This window comes from Silurus aristotelis (assembly GCF_946808225.1).
Source record: "Silurus aristotelis genome assembly, chromosome: 5".
NCBI classification, from domain to species: Eukaryota; Metazoa; Chordata; class Actinopteri; order Siluriformes; family Siluridae; genus Silurus; species Silurus aristotelis.
In genome coordinates, this window is record NC_139578.1 from 8,892,051 (window position 1) to 8,916,833 (window position 24,783).

General features: G+C 37.9%; 1 protein-coding gene across 1 annotated transcript in view; it reads right to left on the reverse strand.

Moving 5' to 3' along the window:
- The window catches only part of colec12 (collectin sub-family member 12), a 33,478-nt gene extending 9,110 nt beyond the window's left edge, over positions 1-24,368 (reverse strand). The window contains exons 1-3 of the mRNA XM_083541707.1: positions 23,847-24,368; positions 20,146-20,196; positions 2,873-2,995 (exon numbers count right to left, since the gene is read on the reverse strand). Coding sequence (XP_083397833.1) covers positions 2,873-2,995; positions 20,146-20,196; positions 23,847-23,868 — 196 coding nt within the window. The 5' untranslated portion in view covers positions 23,869-24,368. The remainder of the gene's footprint in view (positions 1-2,872; positions 2,996-20,145; positions 20,197-23,846) is intronic.
- Positions 24,369-24,783: the final 415 nt, after the last annotated feature.

Sequence of the window (24,783 nt, forward strand, 5' to 3'; positions counted from 1 at the left end):
AAACTGTACCTGCAAAAACACCAGAACTGAACCGACCGGGCAGTTAACTGGGTCCAAGTCATGGTGCTCACACCGTGACGCGAACAGTCGCCACCGTGCGGCGTATGAACTCCTCGTGGAGGGAGCTCTGGAGAGGAGAAGGGCCTCTACTACCTCGGTAGAGAGAACAGCTGTGACTCTTAGGGGCCACAGCCTCCACAACCCCGGGCGGGGGTGAACCAGGGTTCCGCCCGCCATCGAGGTGCCACCAGGAGGAGAAGACTTCCTCCCGGCGAACTCATACCAGAACTCCCGAGAGCAGCGCGACTGGGGGGAAAGGCGTACAGGCGTAGCCTCGGCCAAGACCGTCCCATGGCAGCCACTGTCTCGACAGGGCATCTGTTTAGACATCCAACCGTCCCGGGACGTAAACGGCCCACAAGAGGACCCCCTGCGCCAGCTGTTTGCAGGGGCGAGACCGGAGGCCCCCCTGGTGGTAGATGTACGAGACCACCGCAGTATTGTCCGCGCGGACCAACACATAGCATTTCGACGCAGCTCGAGTTCCTGAAGGGGAACGTCTCTAGGTTACGATTGTAACCATAGTTCCCCGAGGGAACGAGACGCTGCGTCTCCGTGCCACACTCCCTGCATCCCTGCGGCGATTACCTTCTCTCTTTGCAGAAGCTAATGTCGCTACCACCGCACAGCCATCTTGTAGCTTCCTGGTTTACGCGACGTCGCCTGTCTATGACGTCACGGCTTGCCTATTGGCTAGATTTCACACATGGTTCAGAGCGTGGTCACGCAGGGGCGTTCCCATAGCGTTTCGACGCAGCTCGAGTTCCTGAAGGGGAATTCTCACTAACCAAATATTTAATATTTAGTTTTGGTCTGTCCAAAATACTAAACTATTCAGAAATCAGTAGAAACTGACACTGAAAAGGCGTATATAACCAAAATAATCCAAAAAAAATAAAGTAAGTAAGATTGTGACATTTTTACTTAAAACCCTTCTGCCTAAAAGCCATGGTTAACAAATATACAAAAAATACACAACATGAACATGATTCTCAAGTGGATTTTACAATAATCACAAGGAGGAGAAATGTCACTAGAATTAAGATCATGAAGCTGATGTTTGTAATAACATCCCGTTTCTAAGAAACAATATGGTCTTCGGACAAAAAAGTTTGGCAGTATAACACAAATGTTCGAAACAAACAGTGGAAACGTTTTGACAATTTACAGCTGCTTGTAGACTAAACAAGCAAAGTGTTCAGACAGAAGTTATTGTTTTGCCTGAACATTAATCATTGGCTAGATACATCATGCATTAATGTAACTGTATTCAATTCAACTTCCTGTTACTGTGTACAAATAAATCAAAAAGAATATCACGCATTACGTTCCAAATGTATTGCAGTGACAAAAGACTTGATATAAAAGGATGATAATCCTTTGATCTCAAAAACAAATGTCTTTAGTGTACAGCAAAAATAAAGGAAAAGTCTTTATTAAGTCTTTATGAGGAAAAGTCTTTATAAAGACTATAAAGCAAAATTTTAGCTGAATTGACTATTCTTGGATTGAACCTTGACTTTCCCTTGCGAAGGCTGCATTTGTTAAAAAGTATAAACCGAAATGAGGAACAGAGAGCTGTTTATGGGGAAAAGCAGTCTATTTTAAAGCAGAGAAAACAGAAATTTTTTTAGAGGAATTGCAGAGGAACCGAAAAATCCTGAAAAATATTTTCTGCTATTTTAAAGCAGCGAAAACAGAACATTTTTCAGAGGAATTGCAGAGGAACCGAGAAATCCTGAAAATATTTTCAGCTATTTTAAAGGAGAGAAAACAACAAATCTCTCAGAGGAATTGCAGAGGAACTGAATGGTCCTGAAGAAGAAAGAAAACCACTTTTGTACTAACAACCAGACATCAAAACGTTTGACAGCAGAAACATTGCAAGAGCTGTAAAAACAACAAAACAACAAAAAAAAAAACTTCACCATTAACCGTGTTTCAAAATAGCAGATTTAGAATCCAAGATGAAAACACACTTGTTTGAAGTAGAAAAGCTTAATATTGTTGCATGAGCTTGGCGCTTTTTTCGCCCAAGAGCCATTTTGGCGTACACAAAGAAATACAGAGATGAGCCACATAATTTCTGGAACCAAAATTAAGCTCTACTAAAGTAGTGGAAATGGCAAGGTGTGGAGTAAGAAAGGATCTGAACATGAGGCAAAACATACAAGATCACTGGTAAAACATGGTGGAGGGAGAATGAATTCAGAATTCTACAAAAACCAAACTGCCCGTTTATAGATGAATGCCTTCAGATTAATTAAAATGAACTTCATTAGGCAGCAAAACAATGATCAAAAACACACTAAAATAATGTACATCAGGGAAAAAGTGAAGGGTTTTATACAGTAGGGACAAACCCTCGAAACAAAAACAACCAAAAGAAGCTGTGGTAAAAGCCTGGCAGAGCATTACAAAAGACAAATGCATCACTTTAATATATTTGGTATATTTGCATACCAGTTTATGTAGTCATACCGCAAGAAAGCAATATACAACCAAACTTTAATTTATTCTACGTTATTTTAAAATCTCTGTTTTTGTATTTTCTTCTATAATCTGTGTGGTCTTCCACCAAAGGTGTCCTGTTCTAAGTTTGCTTATTACACTGAAATGTAAATATCAGGATGAATAAGTGATCTATCTTGTATCCATTTTTGATCTCTTTCCCAAATCTCTTCAGCATATAGCAAAAACAAATATATTCCAATACTCTTGAAGGGAACTGTGTATGTGTATTTATTTTTTATTTATAAATAACTGATTATATGATCTGTATAAGAATATTAAAGAAAAAGGCAGTTCATACCTTTGTATCCTAAAACAGCCACAGCTATTGTGAGCAGTGCACACAGGACATACAGAAGAGCAATGGCCGCCCTTAGCGCCCAGTCATTTTTACATTTAGTACATTCATTCCCCTCCTGGATACCTGTAACAAAAAGAAAAGAAAGACACTTCAGTTTCACAATGCTGGAAAAGTGAAAAGAGGAGATAAAGCACATTCTACTCAGCTATAAGATGCTGTAACTGAATCTTGCATTGATTTGAGTTCTTCTGTAAAGTCTGATGAATTTCTTTATCTGATCTGAACCTTCTTCGTTAGAAAAATTTGAGAATCATTTGAAAGAAAAAGGACCAAATCAACCAATTTAACAGTCTCATTCACAGACTCTTAGAATGAATGATCAAGACAATGGAAGTTTTTCCTTTTTTACGCATTTTAATTTAAAATTTTAAAACCTCATTATATGTTTTCTACTCATGCAGTTAGAAAGTGGCTGAGCAAATACTAACTATACTAAAATAATGTTTCGACTATATTCCTGTAATAGCATCATTTAATTTCTCTCATACCCAAACAGCATCCAAGCTTTTGTTTATTGTCATCCATTCAAAATTACATTTTACATTGAGAAACATCCACAAAAAAAATATTCCCTTCAGTTATATAACACATAAAACATCATTCATGATCCTCTCTTTTTTTTCTCACTCAGTGTTAATAATAATAAAAAAAAAAAAGCGGTCTGCCATGTTCCCAAGAAACCACAAAGTGCTCCAACCTGTAGACTTTTATGTCTTGGAAAAGCACAGACTTTCCATAAATGCTAAATAAACATTTCTTCACAGAAAAGTTCACGATGTCCTTAGGAATCCGCAAGTTTTTTAAATCTGCTAATGGCATATTTCCCATACAAGCAACTGTTTAATTTGAAGGTGAAATGTGAAGGTGAAATTTGCAGGTGGAAATGGCATAGCAATGAAGTTGGAAAAAAAATGAAATCAACAGATCATTTAGAACTAAGAATCCAAGGTTGTTGTAATATAATGAATAATACATGTAAATAGTAGTCGTTCAGGTTTTCAAGCCAAAAATATATAAAGTCTCCAGTGTAAGCAAATTTCCTTTGCAAATCTGTTTCATGTAAATCATGATGCAATGTCAAAATCCATATTTAAGCTCATGTTTCAGCAAAAACACAACAATGTTCATAGTCAGCAGAAGCTGTCTGTGTAGGCAGGGGAGGAGTCATGTGGAGTTGAAGCTGATGTGGTCAAGCTTCAGCAAATAAACATTCACAACCACAATACATTCAGACATACCACAGCTGCCCTGACGTTCTCCCCCCCTTTTCCCAATTTGATCCGAATGTAAGCCTTCATCAGCAGATGGTCACAGTGGCAGCCCTGGCATTTAGGTTGTGCTCTAATAAGAGCCCCAGGAGGGAGATGGAGGGGATGAAGAGGGCAGGTCACATCTTTGGAGCCAAACATCTGTGTAAACATCGCCTCAAAGGGCCCCGGATGTGGGAACTGTGGCCCCCAGTGGCCCTGCTCACATTGAGAACTCTGTAAAGTGGTCTGTGTGTGGGGGGAATAAAGGCTCCCCTTTAAGATCTTATCAGCTAAAAGCTCAAGTTTAACATCAGAACGTAAACAAGCACTGCCACTAAACAAAGATAGAAAAACAGAGGGGGAACAGTCTGTGGAAAATACTGCACTAGTGGGTACACTGCCCTGTATGTGTTTACAGTCCTATTTGGTCCATTGAATGAAAAGTATTTTCCCAGCGAAGTTATTCCATTCTTTCTGCATCCTTTGATCTGGGGCATAAATCAGTCTTTTGAACAGCACACTGCTAGCCGAAGTTCTACTGATGTGGCGAACGAATGTGTGACTTTGGACAGAATTGTTAAACGGTCAAGTTTTTGGTTATTGTCTCAGTTATTGTCACTCATAGATTGCATATTGGAAAACGCACCAAACAAAAGCGAATATGAAGCATAGGAATGAAAAACAACCAAATTGAAATGCAACAGCAAAACCAAGACAGCTGCCATAGATGGAAGAACACAACTGAAAAACAAAAAACAAAGACACATTAGCATAAACTCAAAGCGGAAAGGGTGGGCTCTTTTTGCTGATTGGCTACAGGGCATGTCACTCAGAGCCAGAGAGGCTTAATTGACTGGTAAGTGTTACAGTTAGAAGAACTCATTAGGCTAAATAAATGATTCATTTGATGTTATTTTAGATATGCTGCTAAATTCTGAAAACCTTATAATCTCCTGCACCTTCTGTACATTAATCACTCTCACCCCTGTAAACATAGACCCATACCCTCATATACCACATTGCTATTTTTTTGCAAAAATGCCAGTTATGTACTTCTGCTTAGATGCTAACTGCCTTTCATTGGCCATTGTACATGTACTTTGCACAATGACAATAAAGTTGAATCTACTGGATTTGAATCAAATTTTTTCTTTCCTATTTATACGAATATGTGGAGAATAAGAATGTGCTGACGGTTATTTAAAACATTAGAATTCAGAACATTGTTATATTTTGTGATTTTTGCACCAATATGTTATTGTACTCAAACGGTACAATCCAATCACAGCAAAGCAACACAGAAATCTGATGGACCCCGAGGTGAACAGACAGCTTAGTTTAGGTATAGTGAACTGACATGCTTATTAAATAAAGGCTATAAGAAAGCCAGATGTATTGCTCAGCAGACCTGGCCTTAATTGCAGGGTATATGCCAGGAAATTCCCAAAGAGTAAATAAATACTACAACTTCCTGTTTGTGTGTTAAGGTATAGCAGAAAATAATTTGGTGCTCTCCATGCCATAACTGTCAAGGAACGTGTTTAAAAGTAATCCTTTTCCTGTTACAGTGGTGAAGCTCAAATATGAAAAAAAATAAAGGCTGTAGATTGCAGATGGGAGTCATAAACATTCTGCATTTTATGTTGTTGATGGAGGCTGATGAAAGAAGTAACCACTGTGAAAGAGCTCTGTGGAGGAGGTGTTGGAGCCATTGAAAGCTCAGAGGGGTATGTGAATGAAAGGGGGTGGGGGGAGAGTGAAAGAGAAGATAGAGAAAGAATGCTGAGGTTCACATCAATGCATGTAAAACAGCTGTGTTTCATTTGGACTCAGGAAGTCAGTTAGAGAATTCCTGTATTGCTCGTTTTTTTGTTTTTTTTGTTTTTTTTGCCTGTACCTGGAGCACGAGCCCAGTCAGTGGTGATGGAAAGAAAAAAACAACTATATCCTGACCACAGATGCTCCAGGAACAAAATCTATCACAGACCATTTTCCATAGAGAATACAGAAGGGAAAAAAATGCATCAAAAATCCCATTCTTTTTTTTTTTTTTAAGAATGTCTATTTAGTAATCTGTGCATATTGGCCTGTAAACACTGGCCTAATTAAAAAACCTGATGATATTGATGATATTTCGCAAATAAAAAGCTGCTAAAGGGATGTACAAAAAGAACAACCTGCAGAGTACGGCGCCGTAACTTTAAAAAGCATCAATAAAACTTGAATCATGCTATGGACCCAAATATGATACGCATGTTTGGCACATTTGTTAATAATAATAATAAAAAAAAGGCCGCATTCAACCATAAGAAAAATCACACTCTACTAGCTGCTAGTAAAGAAAAAAGACATCATGAATTTTGATACAAAGCAGATTAATTTATAATGAACATTCATCATCATAGAAGCAGAGTCAAACTCTGAGCAATTACCTATCATTTATACAGTACAATCAGGCCGTCACTGTGAGTCGGTCCAGATGTTCCTGTGCTATAGATTTCAGAAGCATATGCATATACATTTACATTTACAATCATGGCATTTGGCAGATGCCCTTATTCAGAGCAAAATACATGTAACTAACTTATACAACTGAGCATTTATTGGGTTAGGGGCCTTGTTCAGGGGCCCAGGATTGCCAGCTTGCTCTGGCTGGGATTTAAGCTCATGACCTTCAGATCAACAGTCCAATGCATTAAACAGTAGGATACCACCTCCATATATATTACCTTATATATGTTAATTGTCTTCCCGTGGGCTCACCACCTGCAGGAGGGACCGTAAGGGATGGTGCTGTGAGGATTGGGCAGCAGTCGAAGGCGGGGTATGCCTTAGACTGCTGCCCCCGCGACCCGAATTACGGATAAGCGGGAGAAAATGAATGAATGAATGAATGAATGTTAATTGTGAAAACACTCCATTAATTTCATTGCAGTGGTTACTGTTAGCTCAGTTATTAAGGCTCTGGGGTTAGTGATTGGGAGGTCTGGTGTTGAAGCATTGCCAAACTGCCACTCTTGGGCACTTGATCAAAGCCCCTAACCCTCTGTGCTCCAGAGGTGCAGTGTCATGTCTGACCCCAGCATTCTAACATCACTGGGATATGTAAAGGAAGAATTTCACCGTGTGCCATAATGTACATGTAAAAAAACAAAGCTTTAGATAGTAAATGAAGTACCTGGTATCTTTAATGATTAATTCTAATGGTTTATGTATTAGTTTGTAGCCTATAAACTAAATTTCTCTAATATCTTCACATTAACTATTTATTTTTGTTCACCAAAGTGGCCAACAAAATTGTGGGTCAAGAATCAAACTTATTGGCATGACAGGAATTTAAAGTTATTGGGTGATTTTTGGGCTGTAGGGATGGCATACACATTTTCCATCCAAAAAGATATTTGCTGAATTTATAGGTCTTAGAGGAAGCACAAGACATCACAAGGATGGGAAAGGCAAGTGTCTCCTAAATTCACCAAATTTATTTATTTATTTTTTTTACATTACAGATAATAGCGATGATGATGACTCAGCAGAAGCGAATCAGCAGCAGGTTCCAGTCAAACTGGATAAGAACTATAAGCATCCTGTTGGCAGTGCAGGTATGAAAATTGCTGCAGAGGCCAATTCTTTGTCATAGAATTACCAGAGCCAGGCGATTATATACACTATTGTTTACAAAGTGCTAAACATTCCTCCTTTTCAGATAATCTTCTTAAAATTTTTTATTAAACACAGCGGTGATTGTTAGTGCCAGTTTCAACGAGCTTTTGCCCGAGGTCAGCTTTGTTAGAGATGCCTTTTAGCTTGCTGAACCTGCAATTCATTTGTGTTATTCTTGCTTTTTTTTTTTTTTACATTTTTTGGTGATTAGTTCAAGTAAGCATTATTTGAAAGGTATATTATTATATAGGAGTACATTAAAGAAAATGTATATACAGTGGGTACGGAAAGTATTCAGACCCCCCTAAATTTTTCACTCTTTGTTGTATTGCAGCCATTTGCTAAAATTATTTAGGTTCATTCTTCTTCCTCATGAATGTACACATAGCACCCCATACTGACACAGAAAAACACAGAATTGTTGACATTGTTGCAGATTTATTAAAAAAGAAAAACTGAAATATCACATTGTCCTAAGTATTCAGACCCTTTGCTCAGTATTTAGTAGAAGCCCCCTTTTGATCTAATACAGCCAGGAGTCTTTTTGGAAAAGATGCAACAAGTCTTTCACACCTGGATTTGGGGATCCTCTGCCATTCCTCCTTGCAGATCCTCTCCAGTTCTGTCAGGTTGGATGGTAAACGTTGGTGGACAGCCATTTTTAGGTCTCTCCAGAGATGCTCAATTGGGTTTAAGTCTGGGCTCTGGCTGGGCCATTCAAGAACAGTCACGGAGTTGTTGTGAAGCCACTCCTTCGTTATTTTAGCTGTGTGATTAGGGTTATTGTCTTGTTGGAAGGTAAACCTTCGGCCCAGTCTGAGGTCCAGAGCACTCTGGAGAAGGTTTTTGTCCAGGATATCCCTGTACTTGGCCGCATTCATCTTTCCCTCGATTGCAACCAGTCGTCCTGTCCCTGCAGCTGAAAAACACCCCCACAGCATGATGCTGCCACCACCATGCTTCACTGTTGGGACTGTATTGGACAGGTGATGAGCAGTGCCTGGTTTTCTCCACACATACCGCTTAGAATTAAGGCCAAAAAGTTCTATTTTGGTCTCATCAGACCAGAGAATCTTATTTCTCACCATCTTGGAGTCCTTCAGGTGTTTTTTAGCAAACTCCATGCGGGCTTTCATGTGTCTTACACTGAGGAGAGGCTTCCGTCGGGCCACTCTGCCATAAAGCCCCGACTGGTGGAGGGCTGCAGTGATGGTTGACTTTCTACAACTTTCTCCCATCTCCTGACTGCATCTCTGGAGCTCAGCCACAGTAATCTTTGGGTTCTTCTTTACCTCTCTCACCAAGGCTCTTCTCCCCTGATAGCTCAGTTTGGCCGGACGGCCAGCTCTAGGAAGGGTTCTGGTCGTCCCAAACGTCTTCCATTTGAGGATTATGGAGGCCACTGTGCTCTTAGGAACCTTAAGTGCAGCAGAAATCTTTTTGTAACCTTGACCAGATCTGTGCCTTGCCACAATTCTGTCTCTGAGCTCTTCAGGCAGTTCCTTTGACCTCATGATTCTCATTTGCTCTGACATGCATTGTGATCTGGAAGGTCTTATATAGACAGGTGTGTGGCTTTCCTAATCAAGTCCAATCAGTATAATCAAACACAGCTGGACTCAAATGAAGGTGTAGAACCATCTCAAGGATGATCAGAAGAAATGGAAAGCACCTGAGTTAAATATATGAGTGTCACAGCAAAGGGTCTGAATACTTAGGACCATGTGATATTTCAGTTTTTCTTTTTTAATAAATCTGCAACAATGTCAACAATTCTGTGTTTTTCTGTCAATATGGGGAGCTGTGTGTACATTCATGAGGAAGAAGAATGAATTACAATGATTTTAGCAAATGGCTGCAATATAACAAAGAGTGAAAAATTTAAGGGGGTCTGAATACTTTCCATACCCACTGTATATGTATATTGTTAGTATATCAGTATATATTATATAGTATATAATATACAGTATATATTCAGGATATACTCTATATATTATAACCCCAGTCTTCATAGTAGAAGAGTCCGGTTGCTAAACTACACCTTTCACCAGCTGAAAACATTTGGCATCAGAACCATATGGGACAACATTCCTCTCCCAAAACTTCAGCATCTGGTCTCCTTAGTTCCAGATGTATATGGACAGAACATGTGATGCTACATAGTGGTAAACACAGCCCTGTCACAGTTTTTTTTTTTCTTTCTTCTTTTCAAAATTTCCTATGTGTTTCTTAAAATGATAAATTTTTTAGTTTAAACATTAGATATGTTTTCTTTGTTTTATTGTAAACATTTTACAGTGCACTTCAGGGGCCCTATATTTACCCCTCATACATACATCTACATGCTGAAGAATGTTAACAAGTAAACACTAGCAAAAAAAGGGAAATCGTCATAAAGACAAATTACCACACTATTACACCGGCAATCCTGGGCACTGTTCTGTTTGGGGTCTGTTCTTAAAATCCTGCTTTAGAAACAAAAAAAACTACAAACAGGTTTATACCTCTTTAAATAGGCCAGGCCTCCGAGAGCATCTGGAGCTCATTAAACATTGCATGAATCAAAGTATGCATGAGACCATTTGATACACCAACATGCCAATGACTGCGGGATAAACATCTAAAATGTCAATTCGAATTACAGTTGCGATCCGGACAGCTCGTCTGTAAATGGTGCCATTGTGGAACGCTATTCCTGTCAAAGTAACGGTTTAACAGGTATAAGATCACACAGGTGGCAAAACAAGAAAAGGTGCAAAGAAGTTTTTTTTACACTGTACATGAAAAAGCAAAGACACAAAATATTATAAATTGCTGTAATTTTTCTAACAACTGAAAGAAACACTATTGAACAGGATGTCATCATAAACAAGAAGTTTCTGCAGGAAATGACAGATACGGTGCTGCCTACGGAACAAAATAAGTCCTCGCTACTTTAATAACCGCCATGACATCACCTAACTTAAAAAAGAACGCGCAAAGAAGAGCAGGAATGTGTCCTCTCGTGAGCTCAGGCAAAGGCAATAAGTTCTTGCTTATATACTGGCAAGGTTATTAGGCCATGTGTGAACTGTTTTCGGCTCCAATCGCTTCCATATGCGATCATGGTCTCATGCAACAAAAAGTCATTTGGACGAAACCTAGCCAATCCAGGCTAAATTTTTTTTAACAGAAAGTGCTAGTGTTGACGCCACATGAGGGTCTGCCCCGAAACATTCGATTTCACCACTGCCATTGTTTGTTGTGTCAGAGGAGACATGGCTCAAGACTTCAGATTAGAGGCAGGTTTTAGAGGTGATTATGTCCAGCCCCAGGGGAGCCATTTGCCGTCTGTTATCATAAGGCACGCCGTTAAACAAGTCACTTACCTCTAATCCGAAGCAGCAGGTGGGAAAGAGGATTCATAAAAAAAATTCAAACCTTTTAACAAAAATCTTTCCAAACCTGGAAGACAGATTCGGATTAGGATCTCAGGCGGGAACTCAAACTTGCTTAAAACGCTCAAAAGCAGATGATATTCGTTCAACGAGCATCACAAAAATCCCTGCTTAATTTTTTACTTCTAGAACAGATGCCATTAGTCATTTTGTCAGGATAATGGACACAAATTGTGTCCCATCAGCCACTGCAACTCTGGGTCACATATTTGTTTGTGCACCTGATTCACATTCTGGTTAATTAGTACTTGTATATAGTCTCATCATTCACTACACTCTTTGTCTTTTGTTTGTTTTCATGTTGCAGGTTTTGCTTTTCTCACTTTTTTTTGTGTCAACTAATATAGAAAATGTATGAATGTGCTGTCCATTTTACTGTCAACATAATTTTTTTTTTTTTTATAAAGCCTGGTCATTTCTTTAATCATTTCCAACACCCTCAGCAAACATCTGTAAAGAGATCTTGAACCATTCCTTTTTAATAATCTGAGGTCTACACACATTAACATTTGGATTCAAATCCAAAAACTGAGACTGAGCAATGCTGTTGTTAGTGCAGCCATTTGCCAGTTCATTTAGATATATGTTTGAAGTCATGTTATATGCCGTTTGTCGGAAAAATCTTTATTTGTCTCATTCTGAACCTAAAAGCAAAAGCAACCCGGTGTTTTGTTATTGTTATTGTATATGTGGCTAAAATATCCTGGACTGAAATACATTATGCTATTCATCTTTAGACTCTGGCTATGTTTTATATAATTGCGAGTTTATATCCATGCACCAACAAACTATCACTGTTGGGTTATTGAACAGATCCTTAACACACAACTGCATTTGCTGGGGGAAATAACATGGAGCATTCCTTCAAATATGTCAGGTTCAGGCCTGAAATTCTATCTGCCCACTGGATCTATTGATGCTCGTGGTGCTTCTCCAGCTATGTAGTAAATCTGCAAACAAATCTCTGTTTCACCCTTCACCTCCCATGCACTACCTGTTTATATCAGCAGCATGATTCTTAACACCACAATGTCTGGGCATATTTGACAGCACAAGTCTCAGTACTTACTTAGCAGCAGCAGAACCTACTTATACTCCATTCCCATCAATAAATGGTTGCTCATTTCAACAGGTAAGTTGTCATGAATTAAATATAATTATGCCAGGTTAGTGTCCATTTCTAACAGCTACAAAGTATCATGTAATATTCAGGAATGTGTCCTTATACACACTGTAATAAAGAAATTTGACCATGAAAAACAGATTTGCCATAAAGTATAGTAATATGAAACATAAGTCAGCACATCTGCTGATTTGTCTAATGCTTTTAAAATGAGACTTACAATTGATGCAGAATACAAACGATCTAAAGGTTATGGCAGTTTGACATTGCTGGGATTTAAACACCAAAACATATGAGCAGTAAGACTACCTATGTGTAGCCAATGAGCCATTACAAGAAGCTTCAAATAGAATGCATCGATTCTGTGCAGCTGAATACAAGTGATTCACTCAAGGAAGACTAATAGTGGCTCAGTGGTTAGGGCTGTGTGTTTGGGATTAAGTTCTGGCTTCCAATCCCACAGCTGCCATGGCTGGTTCTTTAGCAAGTCCCTTCTGCACCAGAAATTCTACTGGATTATGTTTTATTTCATACTATGTATGATTTCATAGTGTTTCATTGTAAATATGTTTACTGTAAAATGGAGTCATTTTTTACTGTGCATGCTAAGCATCTTGAGTTTGGAATAGTACCAGTCGCCTTCATACCAATAATACAGCACCATAAAAACATTAAACTATCCCCATCTTACTCTTTCCTCATTTGCTAGCATATGAAAATGAGGTCATATCCTGTAAAGCAAGACCATATGGGGTAAAGTTACAAAACAGGCCTGTGGGAAGCAGACTGTCCCAACCACCAAGAGTGCAGCAGGCCAACAAAACAATAAATGCAACCATGCATTCATACTGTACACATATTAACCTGATTAAAAAAACATCTACCAGGTTTGGGGACATGGCATAAGGGATATCAATTTCAGGACAATGGGAAGTGCATTAACTTTAAACTGTCTCAAGTGAAGTAATGTGATAGTAATGGCCTAAATAATAGAGGGCATAGTCCAGAAAAAAAAAGCTCCTGGATTTAATCATCTATCACTAATAGCGTTAAAGTAATGGGACAAAAAATGTGCACCACAGGGACTGGTGAAATAACACTTGGCAATAAAGCCAAGATAAATTTTTAGGACATCCATCCAGGACATCCCTATGCAGCTATTTTGACATCTGTGTGATTATGTGATGTCATACTATTGCTCCATACACCTCTGGCCCCTGCAAACAACATAGTTATTCAGTCACTAGTACAATGGTGGACGAAGTACACAAACCATGTGCTTGAGTTACAGTAGAGATACACTTGGTAAAATATAACTCCAGTTAAAGTAAAAGAGCTTCCTGCAAACATTCACTTAAAACTTTCTTAAAGTTTTCTCCCATTAGGGGTCGCCACAGTGGATCATCCGTATTCATGATCCGCATATATGATTTGGCACATGTTTTACGCTGGATGCCCTTCCTAACGCAACCCTCCCCATTTATCCGGGCTTGGGACCGGCACTAAGAGTGCACTGGCTTGTGCAACCCTAATGGCTGGGGTTGGTTCCTTTAAACCTTCACTTGAGTAAAAGTATTTTAGCTTTGAAGAAGGATAGCAATGAAACATTATCCAATAATAATCAAAGGCATTTTTACACCGTGGCAAAAGAAAATGTATTCAGAAAAGCCAAATTAAATAAATCAAACAAACACAAACAAAGACATGTATCTTATATTGACATTTTTTTGGTTATGTAGGAACTCTAAGATTTTAAATTCTCCCAACCTCTTAATTTCAACCCACACTAAGTATGGAGTTTTGGTGGTTTGGAGTAGGAGAGGCTCATGCAACTGGGTGGTCCAGCCTTCTGCCTTGTTTTCTGACTCAGCACTGGCCTTAAACACATTAAAAGGGTGTCTGTTACTGCCATAGCTGAACACTGAAATGCATCCACTGCTTCCTTCAGCAGATAAAAACCACAATATTCAACTAAGCCAATGCAATAAGCATGAGTGCATCGTAATTAAGAAAGGTGCAATAAGTACTGAGAAAGCGTGCTGGAGCTAATGAAGCCAAAAATATTACTAAAATATATATGAATACAAAAGTACAGTAATGCATACATGTGTGATCCTTGTCTTATATTCATTAAGTGCCACATTTTCAGCAAGTCATTAGAAAAATCCTATGGAAAGCTAGTTATGTAGTGCCACCTTAATCACTATGATTTAAAACATTTGGGAAAAAGGATAATAAAAATGAATGAAACATGACCTGAAGGCAGGTCCTCCTGACTGCCAAAGTCATCAAAAAGTAAAAATAAATATTAAAAGCAGAGTGCCTCTGTCTTGGCCAGATCTGAAAATGGAATCTCCAGTAAGCAGTGCTTTTGATTCTTAACAAAGTGAATGAAAATACACATCTTACTTATGCTAGCACTCTTTTTCGCAGATCAGGAAGTACGGAGTTGGTTTTGGCTGGGGGATGTGCCAAAAGACTTTCATTAATATATCAGATGGGGTGTAGCACTTTGGGACTGCAATTAAATAAATGCAACACACTAGCATATGTGTAATTTTTTACTTGATGCTTGATATGGAACAAATACAGTACGTCTATCCATCACAGTGCAGCGCACTACGCTATGAAAGCTTGTTAAGGGGTGCTGCTTATGAACACAGGCATCCCTGGAGGTCTGTTGCTGTGATGCTGTTTCTTGGAAGCTAGGTATCTGAACTCAGATTTGGATCTGAGCATGTTTTTCACATCTGGTAAAGGGAACAACAGATGGCCTGCTTTAAAATGTCAATTTATATCCATTTGTCCAGAGCAGAGTGTTAGGGAATCACCGGTGGCTTAATCCCAGAGACCAACCCTTCCTGACCTTTAGTTTAGCTCCATTGGTCATTGATCCTGATATACTTAGAACAAGTTTATTTGGAACTCTCATCATTTTTACCTGTGTTATTATGGTTTTAGCTCCTTATCAAAACACAAGGGCTCATCTTATGAAAAAATACTTAGAGATATGAGATACTTAGTGAGATAAAATTCATCCTTGTGTGACTGTATTTGTCATTTCCAAAGACTTTGTTTTCCTAAACTAATCCCCTTGCCACAGCCCCATGGCTCATGCTAAGAACTTCCTGCTGGATATCCGTCATTCAAGCCTGGGCTGAACTCAGATTCAAGGAATAAAAAGCATCCCGTTTTCTGGTAAAAGTGGTTGTTCCATTCTCCTAATCTGGGGAGCAAGATATGGTAAAACTATACAGACCATCCCCCTATAGAGATTCAACTGAGGAAGCTGGTGATAAGGAAACGATCATTTGGTCTATTTATTCCTCTGAAAATAATTTAAATAAACAGACAAACGCAGAGCACCACTCCAAAAGTCCAGATAAAGCCATTTGCATGTGTCTGAAATCTACCACAAGAAAAGGATCGAAAGTTCTGGCCCGTCAAGAAAATTGCATATACATTTGCTAATGCAGGCAGCGTTCCATATCGATCCTTAATAACTGGCCTTATCCAGCTTGTGTCAACTCGGCCGCAGGGGTAAGAATCATATAGAGCTTAAAATCAACATAAAAAATAAATATTTCCGAGTGTTAATTAAATTTAACCAAACTGAATCCGCGGTGGGTTATTTATTTTGGCACTGGTTCTGTATGCCTTAGCAGGTTTGACCAAACGGGGCAGTTTTCTCTACATTTTTACAGTGTTTAAGTAACACTCATGTTCTTCTAAAAACATCCTGAACTATTCACAACCATCATGTGATAAAAATTTGCAAGTCATATACATGAAACAAGATCCCAGAGTGGATTTTAGAAAAATGTCTGGTTATTTTTTTTTGACTGAAATCACCAAAAAATAAATAAAAAAAGCTAAAAAAAAAAACCTGATTAGTGGCAATTATTTCAGACCAGAATTGGCGCGGGACATTTATGTACAAGATTGTTACACCAACACAATCATCTATGCCAGAGCTTTTAGAGTTTCTGTTGCAATGCTGTGCACTGTTTAATCAAAACTACAGTGATGACAGAATTAAAAACATTTATCAACTGTTCGTAACAAAGCTGCATTTGTAATTAATTATGTAGGTCCACATGTGAAATAATGTACTATGACATTACCTGTATATCCAGCTAATGAGTGACACTAATAAACCAATTGGAAGAGTGGCCACAACAGCTTCAATGGCTTTAGCATAGATTGTGCAAACCTTTGGAATTGTACTGGAAATTCAACAGCATTTAAAAAAACACCCTAAATTAGTATTTTAATAATGTTGCTTGAACACCGGCCCCCCCAAATCTGCCATCACTATTGATTCGATGATTGTGAGAAGTCTAGCATATGAGCATAGCTTTGTTTTCAAGCTCAAAATATCAATCAAAGAGTCCTCATGCCTTGGGAAGTGGAGCTGGTGGAGGTTTTTTATCCTAAAATAGACCAAACAAATACAAATAGTATGGTTTTGTAGTAATCAATAGAATGATGCTAGATACCGTAAATTAGAAGTGACCATTTGCTCTGAAGAGACCAGTGGACCCAAATTATAGCAACACAATGTTTCACACAGCATAATGGAGCCACTGATTTTTCCTTTAAATTTGTCAATTGTCAAGCATTCATTTTGTCAGGAAACACACCAGCACAAAGCAGAAACACAGATGGAATAGACCATAAACACAAGTACAAACTCTTTGTCATTGTATTTTCACTTTGACCTATAGAAGTGTTTTTTTTTTTTTTTTTTAGCAGATACAACATAACTCTTTTCTCTTCTGGCACCAAGGTGGTGGATTGAACTTCCCCTAAATGTCTGAACAACTGTCTTCAATCTTCAAATGACGGTTGAAGGCCTACCTCTTCCCAAAAACACCTAAGCTAGCACTTCTTTTCCTGTTTGTCTGTTTATGCTATAATTCCATTCAACAGATTTTAGTCTGATGGTATCCTAAGTATGCAAACTAGTGAACCAGTGTTGATGTATTTTCATTGATGGCGACTCACTTTTGTACGTTGTTCCAGATGAAGTCGTCTGCTAAATGCCGTAAAAGTAAAAAATGAATGTAAATAAAAAAACAATTGAATTCTGATCTCTCATGCCACCACACTCTCACACAAATCACCAATGCATTTATGCCCACAACTATATGACTATGACATAAAAAAGTGCTGATTATGGTTTGAAAATGTTCTGGGACCTAATCATTCTCATGTGGAATTCAGTCATAATGGTTTCTCTACTTGCTCAGAATGTGGGTGTGCTTTAGGAAAAGAGAACGGCATATTTTCTCTGTCTATGTTTTCACTGGCTCCAAAACCATGCCCTGTGCTAGGATGCTGAATATCCACTAGCACACGCACCCCCACAATTCCTTGCTCCAGCACCAAACACAGCAAGAGTTCGGCAAGTCGACCCCCACTCTCTCCAGCTTCTCCAGCTCCCAAGCTCCCAGCCCCCCTCCTTGGCCAATATGAGGATCAGTTAAACAAACCCCCTTGAGATCGGTGCAGGAAACAGGTCAGCACCTCTTTGGATTTAAACTCAACACAGTTATTTAAACAGTTCAGATCTCAAGGTGGATCTAATTACTCTGGCCTCAGTGAGGTCCTGCGATGTATATGCATTGGTGGCTTAATGAAAAACTGCATTTAGTTACATGACACTTTCATTTGGAGAGGACAAATGAGTTACAAATGTTAGTCTGTTTTGTTGCTAGCCATAAAGGACATCTGTGGTATTTCTCTGCTGCTGACTCAGTGGGCTGAAAATAACGTGAAGTAACATCAAACTAAAACTCAGCAGTGTCCACTTAATGTCTTTAATGGGTCAGGAAAAGGGCTGCACTACTACTGGCAAAAACAGAATCACAGTTTTGGTTTGGTTTTCATTAGACAGTGTGCAACAGTATGTACATTTATGTATTCCTTTCATTTTTATACTGGTACCATCAAATGTACCTTATCCCACCAAATACCTCAATGAGATTTTAAATTACTTATTAACTGGCACATCTTGTACTGTAGTGACCAAATCCTGAGCAGACATATGCTATTTAATGTACAACTTTAAACAGATTAGGGTGCACATGAGCACAGTATGCCAAAGTTACAAAAGCAAACCAGCAACATGAATGGCTGGTTAAATAATTAGTATTTATGTACTTCTTCAACTCGTATTCCATCTGTGGGCTTGATAAACTTGCTTTATGCAGAAAGCATCGACAATCGCCCTGGTCGTTCATTTCATACATTTACATATTACTACATGTCAAATAATATGGGAATATGATTTCACTGACACTGTTTTTCTCTCCTGCAGACTCACGTGTGTGTAGGTGTGTATGTGTGTATGTGAGAAAAGGGAAGGGTCATGTGGTACAATGTCTACAGTCATTCATCAACGATATGGCAAATTAAATAGCTGAGCTACATTTCTCCCAATGTTGAGGATTATCTGGATGGCACTTCCATCATCTTTGCAGAGCCCTGAACGTTTTAATCGTTTACTTCAGAGCATGCTTACTTTATGCTCATGCATATTTAAATCAAAACCATTTGGACGCAACTGCAGAAAAAAAAAAGGTCCAGTACTTTTCTGGTGTTCTCACAAATCTGTCATTCTCTACTCAGGTCAATCATTTCCACTTTGCATGCCAGTAAAAGACAGTAAAAATTTGTGCCTGCCAGTTAAAAAAAAGAAAGAAAAAAAAAAAAAAGCATGATTAAAGTGCTTTGATCCCTTGCCTGGACCTTCTCACGTCACAAATATCACAATCCCTGTCATGAATCCTCCGATCTACTGGCTTGGCTCCCTGATGCTATGAACAGGCATCTGGATTCTGCATATGGAGCTTATACCCAGGACCTCAGCTGCTTAACCCTTTCCTGTACAGTGTCCACACTGACATAGTTAATTTAAGGAAGTTTTTCAAACATACTGTATATTAGATTGGAGTCACCTCCACACTACTTCATTATGTTTACTTGAGTAATCTTGTAAAAAATCTGCATACGTTTGTTCATTTATGCAAGAAAGATTTAAAGCATGAACAATATCCCGTTAAGATAAGGTAAAACTTGAAGTAATAGAATCCGCAAGTTTACCTTTTAGTCTTTTTTTTACAGAAATAATTATTTACATGTGTTGAAGAACAGTAAGAACATCTGCTGTAAGTGTTTTTTGGCATTAAGTTTAGAAATTTGGAGAAACGGTGACTCTGACTTGAGTAATTTGAAACTTAGGCAATACTCTGGAATGCACAGGACGTGCAATGTCAAGATAGCCAAGACGTAAAGTCTCTTTAGTACTTCATTAGAGAAAACCACTGCAAGTTGCATAAGGTAAGAACCAGAAAAAGGACCAGTAGTGCAATTCAAAGTAAATCAAAGCACTATGAAAAAATGACACGACTAAACACGACTTTTCTGATACGAAAAGCACAACTTTTTCTTCCTCCTGCTATATATAGAAAACGGTGCTCTTCAAAATGGTTAAAAGTGTAGAGATCGGTTCACGCCCTCGTACCTCAGATAGACTAATGACTCTAGCACATGATGACATGGAGAACTGTGTGAAATGTTGGGACACGACCCCGTTTTTCATCTGCTTTCCCCATACAGCTTAGTACATCTTTAAAACACTTCAAGAGGGAAAGAAATGGAATTCAAAAGGAGGAGAATTTTTGGTTTGTTTCAAAAGCCGGATAAACGCTGTGGGGTGAAGTGTAGGCTACTCACCAAACCGTTTGTAGCCAAAGGATTGCACTTCCTCTTCGTCTGTAAAGTCGTCTGTAGAGAGAATAAAATGGTAAAAATATCAGAAAAAATGACAGTTCTTCCATTGCAAATTCCAAGCAATTCAATACCATTGTGATAAAAGTAAAAATGTTAAACAATTTCAACAGATTTAATTAAGTAAACCAGAAGACTATTGTAGTAAATGTGAGTCTGAACAATCCAAATTGTCAAACTGATGGCTCCTTTTGCCAACCATTAATAATACTAACAGGATTTATTTGGATTTCTCTCAGCCCAAAACTGCCAAACCCAGCATGTAATAACAGTGTTATGAGTCCAAGGGCAGAAATACTTTGTAGAAACATGTGTTCTCCTGCTGTGACTATTTAATTAACACTGGCTGCAAAGTCCATCCCCAGTTTTATAAAATGATACCATCCTCACTTCCTGTGACAACTTTGGTCTAATAGTGTTTATACAAGTATCACACCTGCATGAAAAAGGGATGACCACAGGGTCTTGAATATTGAGCCTTTCTTTGTCTAAAGGCTTTTCTTCTTTCTAATATCCTGCAAGGTGCACACACTATGACCCCAGACAGTTATTTAAAGAAGACAGTCATGCACCTAACCACCCCTGTTGACTCATGCAAATGCACCGTCATTGACAAACAAACCTGCAAGAACACATAACATGCAAGTGGAAAACAGCACAAGCATAATAAGCTAGTCATGGAGGAGGCATGAAGACTTCCACATAGTTACAGGCTGAAACACAATACTTTCTTTCGGCTTCTCCCATTAGGGGTCGCCACAGCGGATTCGCCGCATGTTTGATTTGGCACATGTTTTTACTCTGGATGCCCTTTCTAATGCGACCCTCCCCATTTATCCGGGCTTGGGAACGGCACTAAGAGTGGCTGGGGTTGGTTCCCTGACCGGGATCAAACCCGGGCCTCGGCGGTGAGAGCGCCGCATCCTAACCACTAGACCACCAGGGCCCCACAGGCTGAAACACAATAGTTTGCATAAGAGATGATAAACCAATGTTGTTTATAAGTGCAAAATTACTTTTTTTTTGGTAAATTCTTACCATATAAAAATGTTGATTTCTAATGATATATTTTGCAAAAATCCAAACAAGACATTACACTGAATCTGATAATTGAGGCAATAATAAGTACCTGCTAGTAAATGGTATTAATACTTTATAAAGATACAGCTAAAAAAAAAAATAATAATATCTCAAGTTACATACTGTATTATCCAACTGTGGGCCTGCTTCACACCCAGAAATAATTATATCTGTTAAAAGGGTGTTGCTTTGACTGTGAATTGTTGATTATATGGTAATTGACTGTTTTTCATTTGTTTGAGTCTGAGAAGGAGAAATGTGACATAAATTTCAGAATTACCTTAATGGTAGGGTCCAAAAATCCAAAAGTAAAACAATATCTTGAGGTTAAAGAACGTCAGTGCTGATACAAAATATTTGTCAATTCTGTCAAAATCTGTTTGGTTTAATGATGTTTTCTGTGCTCTCAGGGCCACTACGTGTATAGTTTTGCCTTGCTTACCAATTTTCATTACTACATTTTTCTTAGAATGTCCTTCAAAGAAAATGACTCATTTAAACAAACTTTTAAACTTCCCAGTCCTCCATTTTGGTTTACAGGAACACACTGGGGCTCTTTTTTCTTTAGATTACATAATCCTGACTCCTTATTTTCCACTGTTCCTAAACATGCATACCTTTTTTTAAAGCCAGGAAAAGTTATACTAGAATTAAAACTCATGGTGATGCCTCCTAACTTCAGCTTTGTATTTTTGCAAAACTTGATGTATAATTCAAACAGCTAGAAATACACAAAAATACAACAATACTATGTGTTATATATAAAGTCAAAAAAGGCTAGCACAAAGCCAAGCAGATGTTGAAATGTTTGAACCAATGCTTGCCCTTTGTCTAAACAATAAACCTTTCGTATTGTGGGTAAACAGTTTCTAAAAATGACCGAGGTCACTGACAGTGTTTTCTGTACAGATGCTTGTGTTCAACTCTTTAAAATCAGGCAACTCGGCCAAAAACACACACACGGCCAACCAGCCTTGACACACCATGGGAAGTTAATAGAGGCCAGATGTTGGAGTAACACACATTCTTTTTGGAAAACGGAAAGAGAAGTTACGACACATATACACACTGCCATACTGCTGAGTAGTCTAAGTCAAAATAGAAAGGTTTCCATAAAGATTCCTTGCTGACAGTATCGTATTAAACAGACAGCCTAAAGACTATCAAAATATTGCTCCAGCTGTTTTTAACACATAATAGGTCATAATAGTATACTGTTATAGGTTTCCAATCAAGTGCTCAACACTACTATACTATATAGTATGTCAAATAGAACCTTGCTTATTTTCTCCACCTATTTTTTACTCCATCATGTTTCCATCTTTTAGTACTCCATACTACCCTACTAAATAGTATGCAATAAATATGAAATATGGTACGCTGCTATATGTTTCAATCGTTTTGTACTCCAGACTAACATACTGAATAGTATGTAAAAACTATACTGCTGTTTTACAGCTATTTTTACTCTATATTACCATACTAAAAGTATCTAAAAATAGTACCTATATTTCCCTATATATTAAATTCCAAACTACCATACTAAATAGTATGTAAAATAGTATCTATATTCTTCATCTATTTATACTCCATACCACAATACCAAATAATATGTAAAATAGTACCTATGTAAATAGATGGAAATATTACTATTTTAAGTACTTTTAAGTAGGGTATTAGAGATAAAGCTGAATTATTTCACATACTATTTGTTCTCCATGCTACTATACACAATAGCATGTGAAATAATTCAGCTTTATCTCTATACTACCCTACTTAAAAGTACTTAAAATGGGAATTTTAGAACTTAGTAATAGTAATAGTACTTAAAACAGCTGTATTTTACATACTATGCAGTATGGTAGTATGGAGTACAAATAGATAGAACAATGTAGGTACTATTTATACTCTACTACTATACTAGATTGTATGTAAAATAGTACCTATATTGTTCTATCTATTTGTACTCCATACTACCATACTGCATAGTAAGTAAAATACAGCTGTATGATTCCTAATATTTGTACTCTATACTACATTACTAAAAAATTTTTTATATGTTTCCACCTGTTTTTACTCCATACTACCTTACTAAATAGCAAGTAAAAGAGTACTGAACTTTATGTTCCTATATCTTGTACTCCATACTATCATACCTCATATAGTACCTGCTTTAGGTTCCCATCTATCTGTACTACATACTTCCGTACTAAATAGCACGTAAAATAGTACGCCATCATCTAATTTGTATTCCATACTACCATACTTAGTAGTAAGTAAGATAGTACACTGCTGCAGGTTTCCCTTTCTTTGAAATCTATACTGCCGTACTAAATAGTATGCAAAGTAGTACGGTGCTTTTGGTTACCACTTCTTTGTATTCCATACTTCCATATTATTAAGTGTGTAAAACAGATCACTGCTATAGAATATAAATAATAGGTCTATATAAAAAAATAATTACAATGATTACCCAGTATTACATGTGGAAAATGATATATCTGTAAAGTTACGTTCAATTATTATTATTTTTTATTTTTAATTTATGCAATTTATGCAAAACTTACCCTTCATTGTTGAATAATGCATTGGACACCTTTGCCTTGACGTTGCTGGCTTGAGTTCACATCAACTGCATGGCAAAAATAAAAGACGATTCAAGAAAAAATGAAAGCTGTCAAAAAGTCCTGGCTCCAAACGTATTTGTCTCGCAAGATGTCCAACGTTTGCTGCTCCACCTGAGACGTGAGAGCACTCTTTTGGTTAGAAGGTGGGCACGAGTGCTGCAGAAAGCTCCACAGACTGCTCCAAGGAAGCAACACAAATTAATGTTGTTGTTTTTTTGTTTTTTTTTTTACCAAAAAGTCTCTTTCTCCATGCAAAAGTATATGATCTGAAAGAAGCTGAAGGATGGAGAAAGAGTAGCAGGAGGAAGTTGAGGAGAAGTGTGCAGGCTGTGTGTTGCTCTGCTTGTTTTTCACTTTATGAGAGAGCATCCAGCCAGGCGCCGAATATTAAAGAGAAACCAACTGAAAGCTGAGAGGCTCACTAAAGCTCAGTGCGTAAAACTGCACATCTGGAGTTCAACTTCCTTCCAGAACCCAGGGGAGGGAACACACGCGCGCTCGTGCGCACACACACACACACACACACACACACGATTATTTTTCTGATCTCATAATCTAGCTATAGTTTTCACAGTCTTTTAAAAGATTTCGTTTAAGAGCATAAATAATATTTTGGTTACTTCTCTGAACACATTTTACCCATAATGTAAACACACACGAGTGGGATATCTTTAAAAATTTAAATAACTCATTCAGAAAAGCACAGATTTAAAACTTAAAGGTAATTATTTTTCCTTTTTTAAAAAAAATAAAGGTATAAAATAACTATATCCGTTTTACTAAAGTAGATGTTTTTTTTTTTTAAGAGAAAAACATTTTGGAGGAGACTAAAATGTTCCACCAAAAAAAAATATTCATTCATTCATTTTCTCCCGCT